Below are 20,055 nucleotides of genomic sequence, written 5' to 3'. Positions count from 1 at the left end.
GCAGCCATGGCGGAGAAGTCTAGACAGTCAGAGAACAGGCAGACTGGCAATGCAGCTATGGCGGAGAAGTCTAGACAGTCAGAGAACAGGCAGACTGGCAAAGGCAGCCATGGCGGAGAAGTCTAGACAGAGAACAGGCAGACTGGCAATGGCAGCCATGACAGGTGTCATCATCATTTTTATTATTCTAAGAAAATTTCTAAGATAATCAAATAGGATATTGTGCAGGCTGGCTTTATGTCAACTTGACACAAGCTAAAGTCATCTGAGAGGAAGGAACCTCAATTAAGAAAATGCCTCCATAAGATCGGGCTATAGGCAAGCATATAGATTTTTTTCTTAATCAGTGATTGAAATGGAAGGGCCCAGCCCATTGTGGGTGACACCATTCCTGGTCTGGTGGCCCTGGGTTATATAAGAAAGCAGGCTGAGCGAGCCATGAGAAACAAGCCAGTAAGCAGCTTCTGCATCAGTTCCTGCCTCCAGGTCCCTGTCCAGCCTAAGGTCCTGCGCCAACTTCCTTTGATGATGAAATGCAGTGTGGCAGCATAAACTGAACAAACCCTTTCCAGCCCAGGTTTCTTTGGTCATGGTGTTTCCTCACAGCAGTAGTAACCCTAACTAAGACAGATATTAAAAAATGAAAACTTTTAAAAACTTACTTTTAATCATATGTGATTTAAAATGTTTGTGTGTCTGTGAGGGGTATGTGCATGTGAGTGCAGGTACCCACAGAGGCCAGAGATGGTGCTGGATCCCTTGGAGATGCTGTTCCAGGCAGTTGGGAGTCATTCATAGTGGACGCTGGGGAACAAAGTTAAACCCTGCACTCTTCCCTTTCTCTTTAATTTTCTTCTGCTTCTTGGCTACCATGAGCTGAGAAGCCTTGTTTTCCAGAATGCTCCCTGCCATGATGTTCACAAACTCAAAGCAACAAGGCCCAGTAGCCACGCTCTAAATCCCCTAAAACCATGAGCCAAAATAAAGTCTTTCCTCCTCTCAGCTGATAAGGTGTTTTGTCACAGCAACAGACAACAAACAGAAAAGTGAGACAGAGCATCATCCCCCTTTCTTCTAGCAACTTCGCCTGGTGGGCAGCCCAAAGCCAAAATAGCCATGAAGTATCACGATGGATCTGTCTTACACAAATGCTAACAGAGCACTCTGGCTGAGCTGCGACCACCCATTCTAGAGTACTAGTGCTTTCATACGAGGGAGTCCAGTTGTAATGGTAGGAATAGATTTGCTCGAATATTTAGTCTATAAAAATTATTTAAAAGAACATTTAATAATATATCGTATTTTCCTGGTTGAATCTCATAAACATTGAAGGTTCGTGAGTGAAGGATAAATGGGATGAGGGTTAAAGCCAATGGGATGTTAAGCATTCACATTTCACAGTGGAGCCTTAACAGTGTGAGGACCCAGGAGCAGTGGTTCCTGGATAAACCCGTAGCCTAATTGTTTATTGAAATCATTAACTGAAGCCAAGAGGCAAACCCAGTGATCATGCATTCTGCCCCACTCAAGAGCAAAACAGGGAATCTTCAGTCCCTGTTTCCAATTGCTCTTCCTCATAAAGAAACAAAAGGATCCTTCTATTCTCTGCATCATTGCAACACCCGCCGTGATGAAAGAAGACGGTAGACTGTGAGCACCAACAACTACTGCAGACAATTAAAATGTTAATTGCGAAGAACCGCCATTGTGTGTCATCAGGTTTTAAGATAACTGTGCTCTTGTATGCTGCACTAAGTTTTTAGGAAAGTTTTATTCATGACGTCTGTTCTGGAGCTTTCCTCTTTATTATTGGTTCTTTCTGGAGGAAGATGGGTGGGAGAATGTTGCTAGTCTCCCCAGTAGTGGGAAGTGATGTGGTGGACAGTCCCAGGGAATGGAAAGTAGAAACTCTCTGACCCTGCTTTTTTTCTGCCTCATCCTTCCACCTATTCACTAGGGAATCTCTCTCCTCACCACTTGCTGGGAGTGAGTGTTTTGCGGGACTTTTAAGGTTATCTTTACTCTTCTGTCCCCAATTAAACCTTTCATCTGAAGTAAGAACTCTAAGCCTAGCCTTACTAACTCTGATTTCTTTCTTTTCATATCAACCTCTCAGTTTTATTTAATTCTTTGATAAGGCTGAGAGATGCTTATTAAGTAGAGAGAGACCTGTACACAGCCAAGCTTCTATGTGGCATCAGTCTGTTACAAAATGCTGTTCTGTCCGGGAGTGGCCAGCATAAAGCATGACAGAGTTCTGATTAGGACTTTTATCTAATACGTAAGAATTCCCACATTGCTTTTCACAGTATATAGCTCACCTTTCTAGGTGAACATTCTTCATCTAGCAGTGACCTGGGATAGGGATGGGTGACATGTGTGAAGGATGGAGTATTCAGGAAATCCAGAAAGGAAGATGAAATGACCTACCGTGATTTCATGAATTAATATCCAAAACATTAACGAAAAGCCTCATATAGACAAAAATCATTGAAATACTCATGCTTATAAATTTGCCCTCTTGTCAAAATATTTGATATTACTGAGCCCTCATTTCTAGGAAAACTTGAAAGGAAACCCCTTTGTATATTGTGGGCTGGATAATTAACTTGGCAGCTCTGCACTTGACAAACAGAATTAAAGCATTACAGCAAAAGTTAGGATAAAGGTGGGCTGCTGAGAGGGGCGATTAGCATGAGAGAGATGAAGGTTCTAAAAACCTAAAGGGTTTGAGTCCTAGAACAAATGATGCCTTGGGGTGGGGAATGCATAGAAGTTCTCCTTCTTGGCTGTGACCATTCTCAAACACTGGCCCTGCAGCCTCTGCACTAGCTGGGTAGCTTGACTCAGTCCCTGCCTGCAAGTGAGGGCTGCTCAACCTAGGCACCTTTGCCCAGAACTTCTTACTTCAGCATGCATAGATCCCACCAAAGCCCTGGGTCCCACCTGCTACCCACCCTGTCCCTGCACCCAGAGGAAAGGATACAGGTTCAGAGCCATTCTCTTTGTCACCAATAACGTAAGAGACATACCTTGAAGGGTTTTTGTGAATCTTGAGATTCCTAAATTCTGTACTCTTTTTTTTCAAGGGCATTGATGGATTTCTGAGTGTGTGTTGTCTCTTAGCCAACTATTAGTTTTAATTTCTTGGGGGGCATAAAGTTGGACATTATACCTATATGTATGTGTACTATTATCCTATATGTATGTATTCTATACGTATCTATTGCCCTATACATGTATCTTATACATATATTGCCCTAAAGTGCCGGACACACATACACATGTATAATATACATATAAGTCTTCCAATAATCACAGGCATTTCCCAGTACAATCTGTCAACGCTGAGAAGTTTTTCCTCCATGGTAAAATGATCCAATTCAAGCTAGATTAAAATATATATAAGTACAGGTTTATTGGGAAGTTGCTCTTAGGCAGGTGAGTTGATTGGCCCCAAGGAAGGAGGCCAGGGAAGTCGCCATGGAAAGGGAGATAGAGAAGAGAAAGAATGAAAGAGTGGTCACAGAGAGAAGGAAAAGGGGGGAGAGGAGGAGGAAAAGGAAAACAGGGAGGAGAAGAAGAGGAGGAGGAAGAGGAAAAGGAGAGAACCCAAAATGTCTGGATTATATAGCAAAGAGCTTCTGGGGAAGGACAGCCCAGCCCCTGGGCTGGAAAGTTCTGGGTAGAGAGAGCAATATGCCAGCCATGGCTTGGAATAGGTAGGGACTGAAGGATGCTGGGAGAACTTGAAAGCCAGGTCTGCTTTGATATGTAAAATGTGTACCTCAGCCCCTTGTCCCTGTGTCTGAAACCAAACATCATTACAAAATCCAGCTGAGGTGTGAATCTGAATGTCATTTCTATTTCCTCTAAAACTGATGGACACCTGGAGCTGAATGGGGCACGGCTCAGTGGTACCTTGTTTCAGTTCTCAGCACTGACCCTGTAGGTCAAAACCATCTGTAACTCCAGTTTCAGGGGACCTGACGTCCTCTTCTGGCCTCTACAAGAATTACATGCATGTGGTACACAGGTACACATAAGCATACAGGTTTGTTCTTATTTATTCTCCCTTGCAAGTGTGTGTGTGTGCGCGCACACACACACACACACACAAATAAAAATAAATAAATCTTTCTGAAAAGATGCTTTGTGGCTGTTCTCCTGGGAGGCAGTAGCTAATCAGTGAGAAATTAACACAGGCCTGTGGACAATGGTCTTTCAGAATCTGTGTCTGTTAATCAGTGTTTTATCCTCTTCCCAGAGCCCAGCTTAGCTCACACTCCCCAAGCTGGTGGTTTTCTTGTTGCAGAAACATTCTTTTAGTAAGCCTGCAAATCCTTTATCCAGTTAGAGAGATCATAGGGTTCAAATGTCCATGGGGAGTACATTTAGGATTGAACTGAAAACCAGGTGCTAACAATGGCTTGCTCTCCATCGTGGCAGCTTTGACTATCTTTGTTTTTATTTTGTTTTCATGCTGGAGGAAACCCTGATCTCTGCCTCCACTGAAAAGCGATCCCAATTTTGATTAATAATAATCTAGAAAGAGGAACATTCTATTGTTCAAAGTATGTGTTTCCAGTACTCAGTGTGGCCTCTACGGGACAATTATACGAGGAGTCGGCTGTATTTGTTTGAGCTCATTTTCCTTGGCATCCTACCGATGAGAATATTTAATTTGCCATTTGGATTAGAATTTAGAAGCAGCCAGTCTTAGTTGCTTTTCTCATTTCCATGTTGAAATACCCAACAGGAAGCAACATAGGAGAGAAAGGGTCACCCACAGTTGCTCTTCCCACCTCAGCTAACCCAATCTAGATAATTCCTTGCAGACTTGCCAAGACGTTTGTCTTCTCCAAATTTCCAAATCCTATCAAGCTGACAGTTGAGATTAGCTTCCACACAACTGGAGTAAGAATGTACATCTGTGATAAGGAAAAATAGTCATTGATTGTATTGGATTTTGTTCCTGAAAATTATGAGCTTCAATCCTACCTGTTGGTGTCAAATGTGACAAGTGAAAAGGATGTAACAGACACACAGGACCCTCTGCCCTGGTCTTGGTCTTTACTGAAGCCAAGTGTGCCAAGGGATACTTAGTGGAACAGTTAATGATCACTTAACAAATGGGTCTCCTTCCTTGTAGGCCTTCAAGACACAGTCATGACTCAGAGCTCCCAGGTATTTCTTCACTACACTCCATTTTTACAGTTTCCTGATCAATGCTGGGGGGGGTAGACAACCTCCCTCAAAACACACACACACACACACACACACACACACACACACACACTGAGAGTGAAGGGCCAAAAAATATGGATTTCAAAATTTTTTAAAAAGCCCCCTACATATCACTGGAGACACAAGTACAGGGCATTCTGTAGTCTATGCTTTTGTTTGTTTGTTTTTCCGTGGTTTGATGTTTTGTCTGTATGTGTGTGTGATGCCCTTGGAGACTAGAGGAGGGCATCAGACTCCCAGACACTGGACTTAATGATAGTTGTTAGCTGCCATGAGGGTGGGTGCTGGCAACCAAACGTAAGTCCTCTGCAAGAACAGACAGCACTCTTCACCACCAAGCTATCTTTCCAGCACCAATGTGATACGTATTTTGGAAACTTCCATTCTCTGTAAAAGGAAAAATGAGAATGTGTATATATGTATGTGGATATGTGTATGTATATCTATGTGCTTTGCATGTGAGCATATGTGTGTGTATATGAGGGCATATGTATGGACATTCGTGTGTGTGTGTGTGTGCATGTTTACACTCAAGTGCATGCATGCATTGAATATGTAGTATTTATCCTTTTGGCTACAAGAAGTCCTGGAAAGCTGAATATCATGTGTCCAACGCTCAGTTGTGTTTATCCACAGTGACGTCAGAAGACCTTTCCTTCTGCCTTCATGCTTTCAGGCTCTCAGGTACCCAGGTGAAAGTAGAATATTTCTTGGACTCAGTGAATTTCTAAAGTTCCTCGCCCTGCATGTCCTCTGGGACTAGCAATAAATTTTAACTTATTGGGAAAAATATAAGCTCAATTATTTCCTATAGAAGGAAAATAAACACTTTTGCTGGGCACGTAAGTGCATCAGTGGGGGAAGTTCTGAGCAGCTACACGAGAGAGGGTGTTCACACCATCCCATCTACATAGTGAAGATACAGTAAGAAAACATGGGTCTGCCTTGGACAGTCACCTCCTGGGCTTCCATTAGGCTACACTCGGACCAAGACTTCTCAACATTAGCCATGTTGATGTTTAGTGCCAGATAATAAACTTTTTACATGCTTTTATTATTTTAGATTATGTGTAGGTTTGTGCTAGTGCATATGGGTACATGCGTGTTGCGTTCGGGTGCCCTCGGATGTCAGAGATGTCTGATTCCTGATTGCTGGAGCTCTAGATGCATGTGAATCATCTGCTATGGGTTCTGGTGAATGATCTCAGATCCTCTGGAAAAGCAGCAAGTGCTCAATACCGCTGAGCCTTCTTTCTAGGCTCTGGGGCCAGATAGTTCTAAGTCTTTGTGTATGAATATAGGGTGGGATCTGTCTGTTCTGAGTATTGTAAGACCCCTGAACTCCCGAAGATGCCAGCTCCCTCATCACCTTCCCTTCCTTCTCCTTTCCAGTTTTGACAACTAAGACTACCTCATCTAAGGGGCTGAGGAGATGTCTAAAGGGCTGGGGAGATCTCATTCCACAAAGTGCCTGTGGCACAGACAGGAAGACCTGCACTCCCAGCACCCCATAAAATCAAGTTTGATAGTTCCTGTGATATGGGTGATGAGTTGAACACAGGGCAGTCTCAGCAACTCATTGTCCAGTCAGCTAAACCGGTGAGCTCCAAGCTCAGCAAGAGAACAGTCTCATGAAGTAAGGCAGGTTGTGAGTAATCAAGGGAAACACCTGGTGTCCACGTCTCCCTTCTGTGTGCATACAGACACATGTGCATGTATACATGCACACTTGCATGCTTTTGTGCACATGGTTAAGAACACAAACACACAAAGTCTCTAGATGTTGTCTAAGTGTTCTCCAGCCCCCAAAACCATCAACTGCCCCCAGAGAGCACTAGGTTAGACTATATTAAAGACACTGTGTTTGCTTTTGGAGTATGCCTTTTTAAAAGTGCCAGCATGGGACATGTATGAATACTGTACAGTCTGTTGTTTCAAACTACTGGCGTGTTCACCACATGCTGCCTGCATGGCACATTAAGTAAGTAGGGAAAAATGTGGCTTGCTTTGGCCAGAGAGATCATTTTGTCAACTGACCTTCATTTTCTACCAAGTGGAGACCAAAGTCAAAATTGCCCAGGAAGTCCAGTCTCAGTTTACTTTGATTGCTCAGATCAAATGGATGCTTAGGTTGTATTCCTTAGCAGTGCTTTCTAAAGGCCTGAGATAACACCACACCCCAAGAACTATGAACACGACTTAGCAAAGCCTAGAGAATACAGAACAAATAGCATTGGGACTTGCAGTTAGAGAGCTCAGCCTGTCATCACAGTATTGTAATACTTAAGAAAATTAGCCTCATGGTTTGTTGGCAATGTCTAATTTTTATTCCAGAATGCCATCGAAGATTTACAGGGATGCCTTCTCATGGCTAACCTGGTACTACTTCTTCCTGATAACAATGTATTTTTTCCTGTATAAGACACAGTTCCTTAACATCTAAGAGTGGTAAAAATACACATAAAACCTTCTTCTAACTGGAAAAAAAATTTTTTAGCTGGAAAGCAATTGGATCCAAGCTATAAATTATTTTTCAAACACAACACTAATTCATGGTATTTTAGAAAGACAGCAATGCCCCTCTTAAAACATGCTTGTCAACGAAGTGTGGACAGTAGGCACTTGCTAATTGAATAGAGAATAAATAAGTTACTTCAATTTCTTCTTCTACTTCTTTTTCTCCCGGTCCTCTCTTCTTTCTTCTATCCTCTTTCCCCTCCCCCTTCCTCCTCTTCCCAGCTAAATATGTAAGCAATCAGCTAAGCATTAGTGTGCAATAGAAACATACATCACTGAGAGGACTCCATTGTATTGCTGGCCTAACTCTGACAGGATCAGACCAGTTACCAAAAGGTTTGACTAATTAAATACTCCTGCAGGTTAAGCAGCCGGGCTCCCTTTGCAAAGCTAATCTGAAATAAATGAAAAGGAACAAGGTACTGACCTGTGACCCAAAGCCTGTATAGCCCAGGGTCTCTGTCTCTGTCCTGGCTGGAGGCATTCTTTCCTTCTGTCTCTCCTTTCTTGGAAGAAGTCATTGGCCAGGCTGTGTTAATTCCCACAGAAGCACTAGCTGGATAACCATGCATGATTCCATACATTATCTTCTTTTTTAATTATAGAAACATAAAGTTTACAACTTAAAAGAGAAAAACATCTGGAAACAGAAGATGGACCTTTATGGGGGCTGGGGGAGAAGCAGGGGAGTGGGGAGAGAGGATTGAAGATGACCCTGGAGATGGACAGACAGGAGTGGGGGTGGGGGGGAGCGAGGCAGTCGTGCATGCAGAGATCCAATGTTGCAGTGGAACCCAGTCATTGGTACAGCTAATATGACTGAATTATTATAATTTTAAAAAAGGAAGGACACTCCCTCCCCCACCCCCCAACTTCAGAATCTTAATTGTGCTGCCAAGAAACCAGAGCTGAGAACACGTGAACAACTCTGGTTTCAGTCAGTACCACCACCAACTTAAACAAAAATGGCCTCTGAAAAGAGTCTATTTAGTTCATTCTGTGAGCTAAGATTCGGTAAATGTGTTTTGATTGAAGAACAACTTTTCTGCTCCATCTCAACCAAACCTTCCATCCTTACCGTGGAAACTGATGAGGATGGAAGAAGTGAAGTTGAAGGTTTGTTTGTTTCCCTTTCAACAATGAGGTTACACAACTCCACTTTTATAACATAGTAGCAAGACACAGGAAGGCCGTATTGCCTGTGGGCCGCTCGGCCTCACCTCAGAGCAGTGCGTGTGGGACTGTCACGTTGATGGTAATTTGAAGCCTCACCTCACTAGGAAATCAAGTTTGAAGCTCTAAACCGGTTGCTCCCGGAGGTGGTGGGCCACGCCCCTCCCTCCCCTCCCCGCTCATTGGGGTGGGGGAGCTGTCTGGCTCTGGCGCCACACAAGGAATTAGGCTTGGGGTTGAACAGAGACCCGGAGGCTGTAAAGTTTATTTTAAGAACTTGTTGCCAGAGATCTAATAAATTGATCTGTAGCTTCAGGCAGGGCTTGCGTGAAATCTCGCCGCACCAGGTGCTTGCTTTTGTAGTCTTTTCCTTTCCCCAGAGGTTGACTGAAGGTGTGGATCTTCCTTAACTCTGCTCCCTGTAAAAGCCAAGCCAGGGCATCTATGAAAATGTTTGTTTGCTTACATTTTTATTTCTATCGGAAGTAGGGAAGACGATAGAAAATTAATTCTAGGTTTTGAAAAGAGACAAAGGGAAGCCTCCTCAAAGTTAAACATATACACATGTATATATTAATAATTTTGTATTTGCCATTTGAAATGCTTAAATAGGTAAGCCTATTAAAGGGCCACTAGAGCAGGCTCAAACCACCATGTAATGTATCTATCTTCAACAACTGTTTTATAATCCATTGAAACCACACCTTTCTGGGGCTTGGTAAAATAGCAAGTGAGGAGAAATCGCCTGTCATTTATTCCTACTCTAAAATATCTGATGTCTGTATTTGTATTGTTCATCAACATAATTATTTCTTTAACTTACTGTCTGGTCAGTAAACTTAAGTGAAAGAAAAAAATCCTTAGTTGCTTCCATGAGAAGAATTAAAATAACCAAGGAAGTTTCAAAGCTGCAAATGCCCCTGAAATAGTGGGTGAGAGTTCACCTTGCAATTACTTGTGTTTACTTTGCCCTTTGCCCCTTTCGGGTGTACATTCAGGTGGATGTGCACCGGAATTCCTCATCCTGGGTGTGCATTCCATCGGGGAAGGCTTCAGTTCCACTCGGGAGGTGACATGTGACACAGTGGGGCTTGATTTACAAAGACTCTCAAACCCTAGGGCAGAAGAAGTAAACTGTGCTTCTTACTTTTTGTTGATGCTGCAAGGGTGAAAATAAGCACCATTCCTTTTTATTTTAATTCCTTGTTTGTTTGGGGGACTGAGGCTTGGGGGAAGGGGCTGTGTTTAGAGACTGGAAGGAGCCCTGCAGGCTCAAACTTGAAGCTCCCACCCAGCTGCGGCCTCTATCGGAGGCAATTACCTCGCAACCTCCTCAGCTTTGAGCAGCCTCCAAATCCCTTCCTGAAATTAGAGACTCTGAACACTTTACTTGTGTTCTTTTTTCTTCTTCTTTTTTTTCTTTTTTTTGCAATTCTGTCTGCTATATTTACAAGTTCCCACTGCCCAAACCAGCTTGGCCTCACCGGCCATTAGCTCCAGGGTCTATGCAGACAGTAGAGGGGCACTCACTCAGACAGTGCTGCTTCTATCCCAGGGCATCAGTTTATGAATTCACGAATCTGAGCAGATTAAAAGGGCAATAGCATGGCCCGGAATTCAACGTTGACCTGAATGAACTGGTCAGATGACTCAGAGGAAGTTCAGGAAAGAATACTGGCCATCAGGATTAAATAGACCCTGACAAAAACTATACTCCAGCTAACCTCATCCACAGAATGCAGAAATCCCTGACTCGTGGGGTGGCAGTCTGCTGAATGGGGTAAACTGGCCAAACTCAGTGCAGACCTGAGCACCCTGCAAGGGCCTGGTGAAGAACCTGAACCATTTGGAAGCTGTACTCAGCATGACTTAATAATGATTGTGTTCATAATAATGCCGTGGATTCTGTTTGTCCACCTTCAGCTGAAGGTGGTAGACACAGACAGCTGTGCAGGAGGTAGAACACCCTTCTAACATGAGCCACAGTGATGTCAGAATCCCAGTGCTGGGATGCTCAGGGAGGAGGGTGCTTCCTCTCCATGAATACAGCAGTTCCTGACAGCTCATAGTCCTAACCAGAAGCCATGGAGGGCTGTGATGAATTATTTCATGTCTCAAAGAGGAACTTGCAGTTTGTACTCAACAAACAAGGTGATTTTCAATATCCACTGTATTCAGTTATAGCAAATCGCTGTGAATTCTCATCAGCAAAAACTAGATGATTGTCCCTAGAAGAAATATAGGGCTAGGCTTTCTAAGTTCATTCCATCAGCCTATAGCTCTTTTTCATTGTATTTCTGTTCAACGACACCTTATCTGATGAGAATTGGGTACCAACATTGTGCACACACCCAAAGGATCGTGACTTTGAGATGGGTAAAACTTTACATTCTTTATAAAGTACATTATAGTTGTCTTGGGTTTGTCAATAATAGATAGCATTGTAGTACTGTAATTTGGGGACATTTTAAACAATGAAGTCATCAGTGAAGATGTGTCACTAAACAAGTGAACTGGTCCATCCATAGATTGAGAGCTCTGAGAATATAGAGGATCTCGTGGGCTGGGCGAGATAGCTCAGCAGGCACAAGGCACACTCGATGGCCGCCAAGTCTGACAACCTCAGTGCCATCCCCAGAACCCACACGGTAGTATTAAAGAACTGACTCCCGACTCTTACAAGCTCTCCTCTGCTGCTACACTCAGACTGTTTCATTTGCACACACAGAATAAAAAATAAAATATTTTCTAAGGAGAACAGAGTGTGAACTAAGCCATACTTAAGCTGCATTCAGCCTTGTTCCTGGATTTCTCATCCAGAAGCACCTTCCTCTCCATCATCCTGAATGTCTGAATACATTCCACCTCCCAACTCAAGACCTGTTTAAATACCAGCTCTTCCTTTTGTGGACTCTGACCCTCTGAATAAAGTAAGCCCTCCCCTATATGTACCTCAAGGCAGCACCTCAAGGTCCCTGCACAAGCATGATGCCCCAAAGTTGAAGGCCAACTCTTGGGATCCAAAGATCCAGGTTGGCTTATGTTCTGTACTGGAAGTATTCAGTAAGCAGTAAAATCAGCCTGACTTTACAGTAAGAGCATCTCGTTCTGCAAGCTGACAGTTTTTTCTATGAAGACCCCAAGGCCAGTGCAAAGTTAAGAGATGAATCTTGTCACAAACATGACAGGGAAGTGCATGCTTTACATGAGCACAGCTGGAATCACCAACTCCCAGAAGCACAGCTGGAATCAGCACCACCCAGAAGCATAGCCATTAATCACCAACTCCAGTCTTGGTGTTGACTGAACCCTACCTGCTTTTAAAGAACAAAATCTCTTAAAATTTGCTTAAAAATAAAATGACACAACCATGCCTATAAACCAGATAATGGTACTTTAATGTTTTCTAATATAAATACTTGTTTCTAGGTGAGCTCTGTACCATTGATCTGCATCCCCAGGCCTTAAATATCTATCTTCATTTTTGGGTTTAAAAGGTTAAATCTAAATTTGCTTTTATTTCATTATAGATGTACATTTGACTGCTAGAGAAATCTCCAGATGGAACTTTGTTCTTGGAAACTGAAATTTATTTTAAAATAACATTTTTTTCCTTGTAACTAACTTATGTCTAAGAATAGATTCCTTATTAAAGATAAATGTTTGGGCAACGACCCTCAACAGCACAAGTCAGGGTTGTGACACACTGTGTTTCGGTTATTAAGTGTGCTTTGTCTTAAGGGAAATCAGGAAACCCAGTGTTTCTAGGGAGGAGTCATTGAAGATATGGGATTCTTTGTTATTCTAAAATAACTACTGAGTTTGAACTGAAAGGGGAAATTGCAGAAGCCTAACACCAGCTGGAAAAGTTCAAAGGGAATCTTCTCATCTTCTCATCCAAATCTTAATAGCTTTGGTGTCAGGGCTCTGGGACAAAGCTTTTGGGAGTGTGGTTATCAGCTGTCAGGCACCTGTTGTGTAGATTTATGGCACAAGCCATGGGCCTTAATTTGTTTCCAGCTCCTCAGGGCTTGAGCCAGCAGCATCTACTTCAGAAAGGCAGCCAATCACATGCATATATCATTTGTCCAGTTTCTAAGCAGGTTAACTTCTTGCAAAATTTCACCATCAGTCATGTAACCTCAGTTCCAGCATTAACATGTGTTAGTCACATTTACTGAGATTAGAGGCGTTTACATGCTAGATAACAAGCAAGGTCGATTTCCACTGGTAAGGTAAAACACAGTTCAATTTTACAGGTCAGCAAAGCTTGGCTCCTTTAATCCTGATATCTTCCTACACAATAAGTGACCGCCAAGATACTACAAGTTTTAAACCTAAGTGTGGTTCATGTGTTCAGAAGAGTCAGGTGGTATTTAAATTTGGGTTTTGCATATGTGATTCCATGTTAACTAGTTAAATTCCAGCTTTATAATAAATTTCAAATTACTATGGTAATTAACCTAGACCATCTCATTGTCTTTTTTAATGGTTTTATTCTTATTTTTAAGAATCTTTTTTGCATATATATTTTTTAAAATTTTATTTATTTAATGTATATCTGCATTATACACCTGCATACCAGAAAGGGGCACCAGATTTCATTATGAGATGGTTGTGAGCCATCATGTGGTTGCTGGGAATTGAACTCATGACCTTTGGAAGGGCAGCCAGTGCTCTTAACTGCTGAGCCATCTCTCTAGCCCTAATGATTTTATTCTTATTCTCTGTGCATTAGTATCTTGCCTGCAGGTACATATCTCTGTCTATGTGAGGATGTCAAATCCCCTGGAACTAAAGTTATAGACAGTTGTGAGCTGTATGTGGGTCTTGGAAATTGAACCCAGATCCTCTGGAAGATCAGTCAGTGCTCTTAACCACTGAACTATCTCTCCAGTCTCTTCTCATTGAGTCACAAGCTCCTGATATTGTTTCTGGTTTTCTTTTAATGAAATCTCAAAAAGTGCATGGTGGACCTGTGAGCTACTTATTTAGCCATATGAAATTCAGAGCTGTCCACATGAATTCAGAGCTGTAGATAAACAAGTAATTTGGTACCTTTTCAAAATGAAAGACATTTGCGATCTATCTTTTAAAACTATATTTTTAAAATAAAAACTGAAAGTGATAGGTAATACTTATTTAGAAATTAATACGACCTGGTAAATGAGGCTCTTCTTCTGCCCAACACAAGAGAGTTCTTTTTGGTTTTTTGTTTGTTTTTTTCCTAACAATAAGCAAAATTAACTACCCGCCCTCTAGGATCAAGGCTTAGAGTGGAAAGAGACAGGAAATGATTAGATAAAAAAAAAACTATATTTAGAAAATGAGACTGTGAGGAAGGTACTGCAGAATAAAAGTCCACTCGGGGTGGAACAGACCCCTCTGCCTCCCAATAGTCTTCATGTATACTATATAGCAGACATCAATATTTCTTGGACTATTTCAGGAAAGAGGATCAAGCTATAAAACTGTACAAATATTGTCAAATTTGGAGAAACAGACATTGCCAAGGCAAGCAGAAAAGTGAGGGTTGTTGTACAGACAGTACAGCATGGGACGCCTGCCTCCAGGACCCAACCCTTAGATTCTCCAGGAAAGCCAGCTCTACCATTCTAGGTTGGATTCAAAGCAAGCTTTATTAAATATTAAATACTGACTGAGAGGTGGACTTTAGTCAGGACCATTTCCTGAAATTTCCCTCCTGAGAATGTCTCCGAGCCTGTGTCACAAGGGTTGAGAAGGACAGGATACTACACTTTCCCATGAGGCTTTGTTGTTTTCTAAGAATGACAACTCCCAGCATTCCTGGAAGATGCCTGGCTCCTGGGCAGGTGGTGCTTACAGGTTATTTTTGGGCATTGCACAAGTTCATACACACAACAGTGAGGAGTGAGATATGGCTGGATGGCTGGATGGCACAAGTTCACCCACACAATAACAAAGAGTTAGATATGGCTGGATGTTTCTCTACGCAGGTGATGTTACACTGTGACATTCCGGTCTATGAACAGATGTGAACTGCTTAAGTCAGGTAGTTAGTGCTTCCGTCTCTTTTCCAGCTATTCATGAACTATGTGCTAGGTTAGATCAGATTTCCTCTGCTGTAACAAAGAATCTGAGATAACCATCATGATAAGAGCACAGCCTACTTTGGTTTATACAAACAACTGGCCCTCATCCTTTGCCCCTGTGGCATGGCAACAGATCATGGTGGTGTTTCTAACGCCCACATGGCGCCTCACAACCAGCTGTTACTCCAGTTCCATAAGTATATGCATATTTATAAACAAAACACCTACATATATATATATATATATATATATATATATATATATATATATATAAAATACTAAAATAAATACTAAAAAGGTGAGTGTTCAACCGTGTTCATGAGACTGAGGTAAGAGTCTTCTTGCAAATTCAAAGTCGGCTGCTTTGCACTATACAGAAAGACTCTGTCTCAAAATCCAGAATAACAAACGAACAAATAACAAACTAGAAATGAACTAAAAGACAGAAATATCCATAGCTTCATCGACTTGAAGCATAAAATAACCCCGTGTGGACCTCACAGTTTACACAGCTGCGTCCACAGCACATGTGGCTGCTTCTGCAATTTTAAGTACTTCAAGAAGAGTTTCCTGTTTATTGATTATTGTGGGGCACAACCATTTGGCAGTACGAGGGATTCATCAAGACACTGCACATACCAAGCAAAAACTGCTACCAAGGAGTTCCAGCTTCAGCCTTGTAGCTACTGTGCGGCGGCTGAAAGGTCTTGTAGTGCTTTAATGGACTGCAATAGAGTAAGCCTGGAATGTTTTGGGTCTGAGGCAATGATGGGAACTACTATAACCAATACTTCCTTACAAACCTATTTTGCCTTCTTTGGGAGCAAAACTCCCATAGAAGACTCACGGGGTCAGGTAATAAAACATCCTTTTGCTTCTTGTGTGCCTCGTGGAAGGACTTTTGGGGAGGCTAAGGGTGCCGAGTTAAATGTCAAACAATGAGAAGCAATTCCTTCACAGTTTCAGCTGCCGGATCCATTGCGTTCGGTTCTCAGTGAACTTAAAGTCTTGGCATCTTTTACTTCTAAACACTTCCGAGGAAGCAGACCCCATGCTTCTTTCCCGATTGTTTCTCCCTGTGTAGATTTTCACTCAGTCAACAGGAGTCTTGCCATTTCTCCCTCTCATATTTCTTTACTGTAGCTCTCTTTGTGTCAACTCAAAAGAGAGGAAACTAGAATTCAAACTATGCCTTTAGCTGTGTTTGTTATTTAGGCTCCCCACCCCCCATAAACCCCTCTCTCTCTTTTCCAGAGAGACTTAAAAGGAATTAGTGATGCCTTTGTTTATGAACCTCGTAGATCAAAGGAAGGTGAGGGATAGGTGTGGAGTGGTTAGCTGATAACACTCCTTTCATTTTCCCAACAGAATAGCTCTCACATTAGAGACCAGCACATGGTTCATTTTCTCCCTAGAGGCAGCCAGCTCCATTTTGGTGGGAAGGTGGGAGGAGAGGGGCAGCCAATGAAAAGAGCTGTCTGTTTGCTCTGGAGACTGGAGTGGAGTCTAGTGGGAAGGAGAGTGAAGAAAGAATATTTGTTTTTCTTTAAGTGGTTATAATTAAAGCCTTCCACCCAATTGCTCTGTGAACCAGAAAGAGGTATTTGTGAAGGTTTTTGTGTGTGGTTTAAGAACATTGCAGGCCTCTGTATAGAGAAGCCTGCTCTCCAGCGACACATTGTGGTGACTGTTTTCTTAACATCTATATTTTTATTAATTGAGAGTACACATACAAGGTATTTGTATCTTATTCATCTCCCTACTCTTCCTGATCCACCCTGTCTCCTTGTTTCATGATTTTTTTTTTACTTCAGAATGTTACACTTTCTGCTTTCCAACCTCCACTCCATCCTGAAAGAGGGAAGGATTTCTCAAAGACTGCATCATCCAAGAATGTCTACCTGTCATTGAGAAATTAGCTCCACCTCCCTGCACGTGTCCTGGAGTTGCGATTAAATCCAGCAGTATTCTTTTCAAAGTTGCATAGTTTGTGGCTTTTTAAGGCCATTTATTCAAGAAAGCAGCAATGTAAGGTTTTATACTTTTTGTTTTCCAGGTGGAAACAGGCTAACCAACCAGCATTTTCGACTGAATTGGGCATGGATCTCCTTTGAAAAGGAGTATTACTTGATCAACGAAGATTCCAAGTTTCTAGATATTGTTCTTAAACGCAGAGGATACTTAGGAGAAACTTCGTTTATAAGTAAGTTTAATTAGCATGTCACATGTGTTTATAATTTTTCTCTAGTGATTAAACTGTAGCACAAATTTAGGTCACTGAATTTAAAATCCTAGTGAGATGTTGATATTTGATTTTTAGCTACAAAGAGATCATATGAACAGATTTGTGTCAAGGTGCATAAGTGTGACCTTTCTCTGGTTAAAAAAATAAATAAATAAATTCACAAAATTGGAATTAATCACCAATGAATTCAAAATAAAATCAAATGTCCCTGGGTTAGAATAAGCTGACAATGCATCTAATTTCTCCCCAGGGTATAAGTCATCTGAAACACCGGTTAAAATACGTATGACAGCTACTTTAATACATAAGCAAAATGCATTCAGTGAGGTGTTAGGTTTCAGAGTGTTAACCCACTGTGCACTGAGTTCGAAGGCCCTGTGGCTCACTGGAAATTCTATCCTGTGGGTTTTTTTTTTTTTGTTAACATGCTAAATGTTAAATCCTAGTCATTTTCTTCTGCCTTATTTAATAAAACCAAGCATCAACAGCAAATGATTAAAACCTTTCTTCAACTTCTATTCATGTCCACATTTCATTTCATGTAATCATAAAATAGGGAAAGGTATGAAGCAGAAACACAGTCGATGTACGAGCCCCTTGATGACACAATGGTGTCACTTTGAGAAACGCCCATTCAACAGGGTCTGTATATACAAAAGAGCTTTGTGGGGAAATGATGAGACTAGGAACATATTGGCAAAAATAAAAGGGTTGTCTCTGAAATTACTACTTAGAAATTGCACTGGCCTGTCCACGCATGAACCTTAAGTCCCTATCAACAGCGGTTCCCCCACTAATCACACTGCTCTCCCCTGGCATGTTTGGACTCTGGATATTAATCATTTTTTTTTTACTTTAAAAAAGGGTTTTTACTGCCTGATGGTTCATCCCTTTTCCAATGCTCAGGAGGCAAAGGCAGGCAGATTTCTGTGAGTTGGAGGCCAGCCTGGGGTACACAGTGAAACCCTGTATGGAAAAACCAAAAAGAACATAAAATGTCTTGTTTTGTTAACTTCTGAAACACGGCCTGTCCACCTGCAGCCGGGGCAGCACCTCTTGATCCTTCCTTAGCTACTCTTGCACAAGATTTGCTGTTCGCATTCTGTTTAACATTCTGGAGTGCAGTAGGTGTTCACACCAACCTCCCATTTGGGGACTTGGCCTTCCCGCCTGTGCTCTGCTCTCTGCACGTGCCCATGTTTGCTCTCAGCAAGGGGTCAGTCCCAACTGTGTTTCCTGCCTGGAAACACAGAGAATAAATTGCACTGAAAACAGGCAAAAGTATCGCACCTCAGCAATCACCAATGATGTTTTTACCTATTTGCAACTTGTCCCCACATTGGCAAGTCTATGTGATTTGCACTCTCTTTTTTTTTTCTATGGATGACATTGGGAAAGTTAACAGTTGAAAAATATTTTAAAGATTTTTAAATTCTGAAAATGTTTCTCACTGCCGCTTTGGTTTGTTTTTGTTTTATTTTTCTCAGCAGAATGCTAATGCATTTTTCTAAGTTATTAGTTTGGAGCAGCTATTGTTCCCTGTGCTTGTGACTATACTCACAATGCTATACAGGTGCTCCATAGCTCTCCTTGGTTCCCCTCACACAGCTATTTAGTAAACTGAGGCAGAAGAGAACGAGAAAGACCCCGTGTGTCCACATCTGCCATTTTCGAAGATGGTCATGAAACAGGGGTCACGTTGAATGCAAAGCAGACTTATAGAGCCTCGCAATGAGGATGCTCCTCCACACAGCCTGTACGTGCACTGTGGACTCTGAGAAGGCAGCGTAGCCACAGATAGGCTATCACTTGAGTACAGTTACTAAATCAAGAAGCACATAAAACTTGTAGCTACGTATTCACAAAGATGACTCTTCATCTAGTATCCCTAGAGGAAATTCATTCCCCTAAGGGGAGATTGCATTGCTGTGACTGAACGCCTGACTGGTGGAACTTAAGGGAAGAAAGGATTGCCCCTTGGTGATAGTGAATGGAAGGAGGGAAGGGCACCTCCAGCTGTGTCAGCAGGAGCAGGAGACAGGGCTGTCTACATTGTGGTTGACTAGGAAACAGAGAGAGCTAGGCCAGCACCAGGGGCGCATATAACCTACAAAGGCCTGATCCTACTGACCTGTTTCTACCAGCCCCACAGCCAGCAGGTGCAGCCCACACATTCGAAGCGCTGGCTCGAGGAGGGCATTTTGTGTTTAAACTCTAACAAGCTTTTGAAAGTTAGTTCTTAAGGCCAACATGTAACGGAGTGGGGTGTGCTGTGGCGTTTTCTTACCACACATCATGCTCTGATCTTGTGCATCCTCTCCTGCTGCTGCCCTCTCCCTCCCTCTCCCAACCCTCCAATGTGACGTGACTTCTAGTACCTTCGTCTCCTCCACTCCCCTTATGATCTCTTCCTTTCCTCCTCTCTCACTGTCCTTTATACTTTCACAGTTTACACACACACAGACACACACACCTGCACACATACTCACACACATACATACGTGTACACACTCACACACTGTCTTACACATACACACACACACTGACACATCCATGGACATCCACACACACCTGCACACATATACACACACACACTCACACACACACACATACATACACTGACAATCACATATACATGCATACACACACACACACACTGTCATACACATCCACACACACACACATCCACACACATCCATACACACCTGCATACATACACACACACTCACACACATATATACACTGACAATCACATATATATGCATACACACACACTGTCATACACATCCACACACACAC

At 42.2% G+C, this 20,055-nt stretch overlaps 1 protein-coding gene across 1 annotated transcript in view; it reads left to right on the top strand.

Annotated features, from left to right (window-relative positions):
• Frem2 (FRAS1 related extracellular matrix 2) overlaps nucleotides 1-20,055 on the top strand; it is a 133,585-nt gene that overhangs the window by 42,015 nt on the left and 71,515 nt on the right. The window contains exon 3 of the mRNA XM_028763594.1: nucleotides 17,068-17,214. Within this exon, the coding sequence (XP_028619427.1) occupies nucleotides 17,068-17,214 (147 nt within the window). The remainder of the gene's footprint in view (nucleotides 1-17,067; nucleotides 17,215-20,055) is intronic.

Source organism: Grammomys surdaster, unplaced genomic scaffold, assembly GCF_004785775.1.
Source record: "Grammomys surdaster isolate TR1022 unplaced genomic scaffold, NIH_TR_1.0 139, whole genome shotgun sequence".
NCBI classification, from domain to species: domain Eukaryota; kingdom Metazoa; phylum Chordata; class Mammalia; order Rodentia; family Muridae; genus Grammomys; species Grammomys surdaster.
Note: the sequence above shows the minus strand (reverse complement) of the source record. Positions and strands in the feature narration are given on the sequence as shown.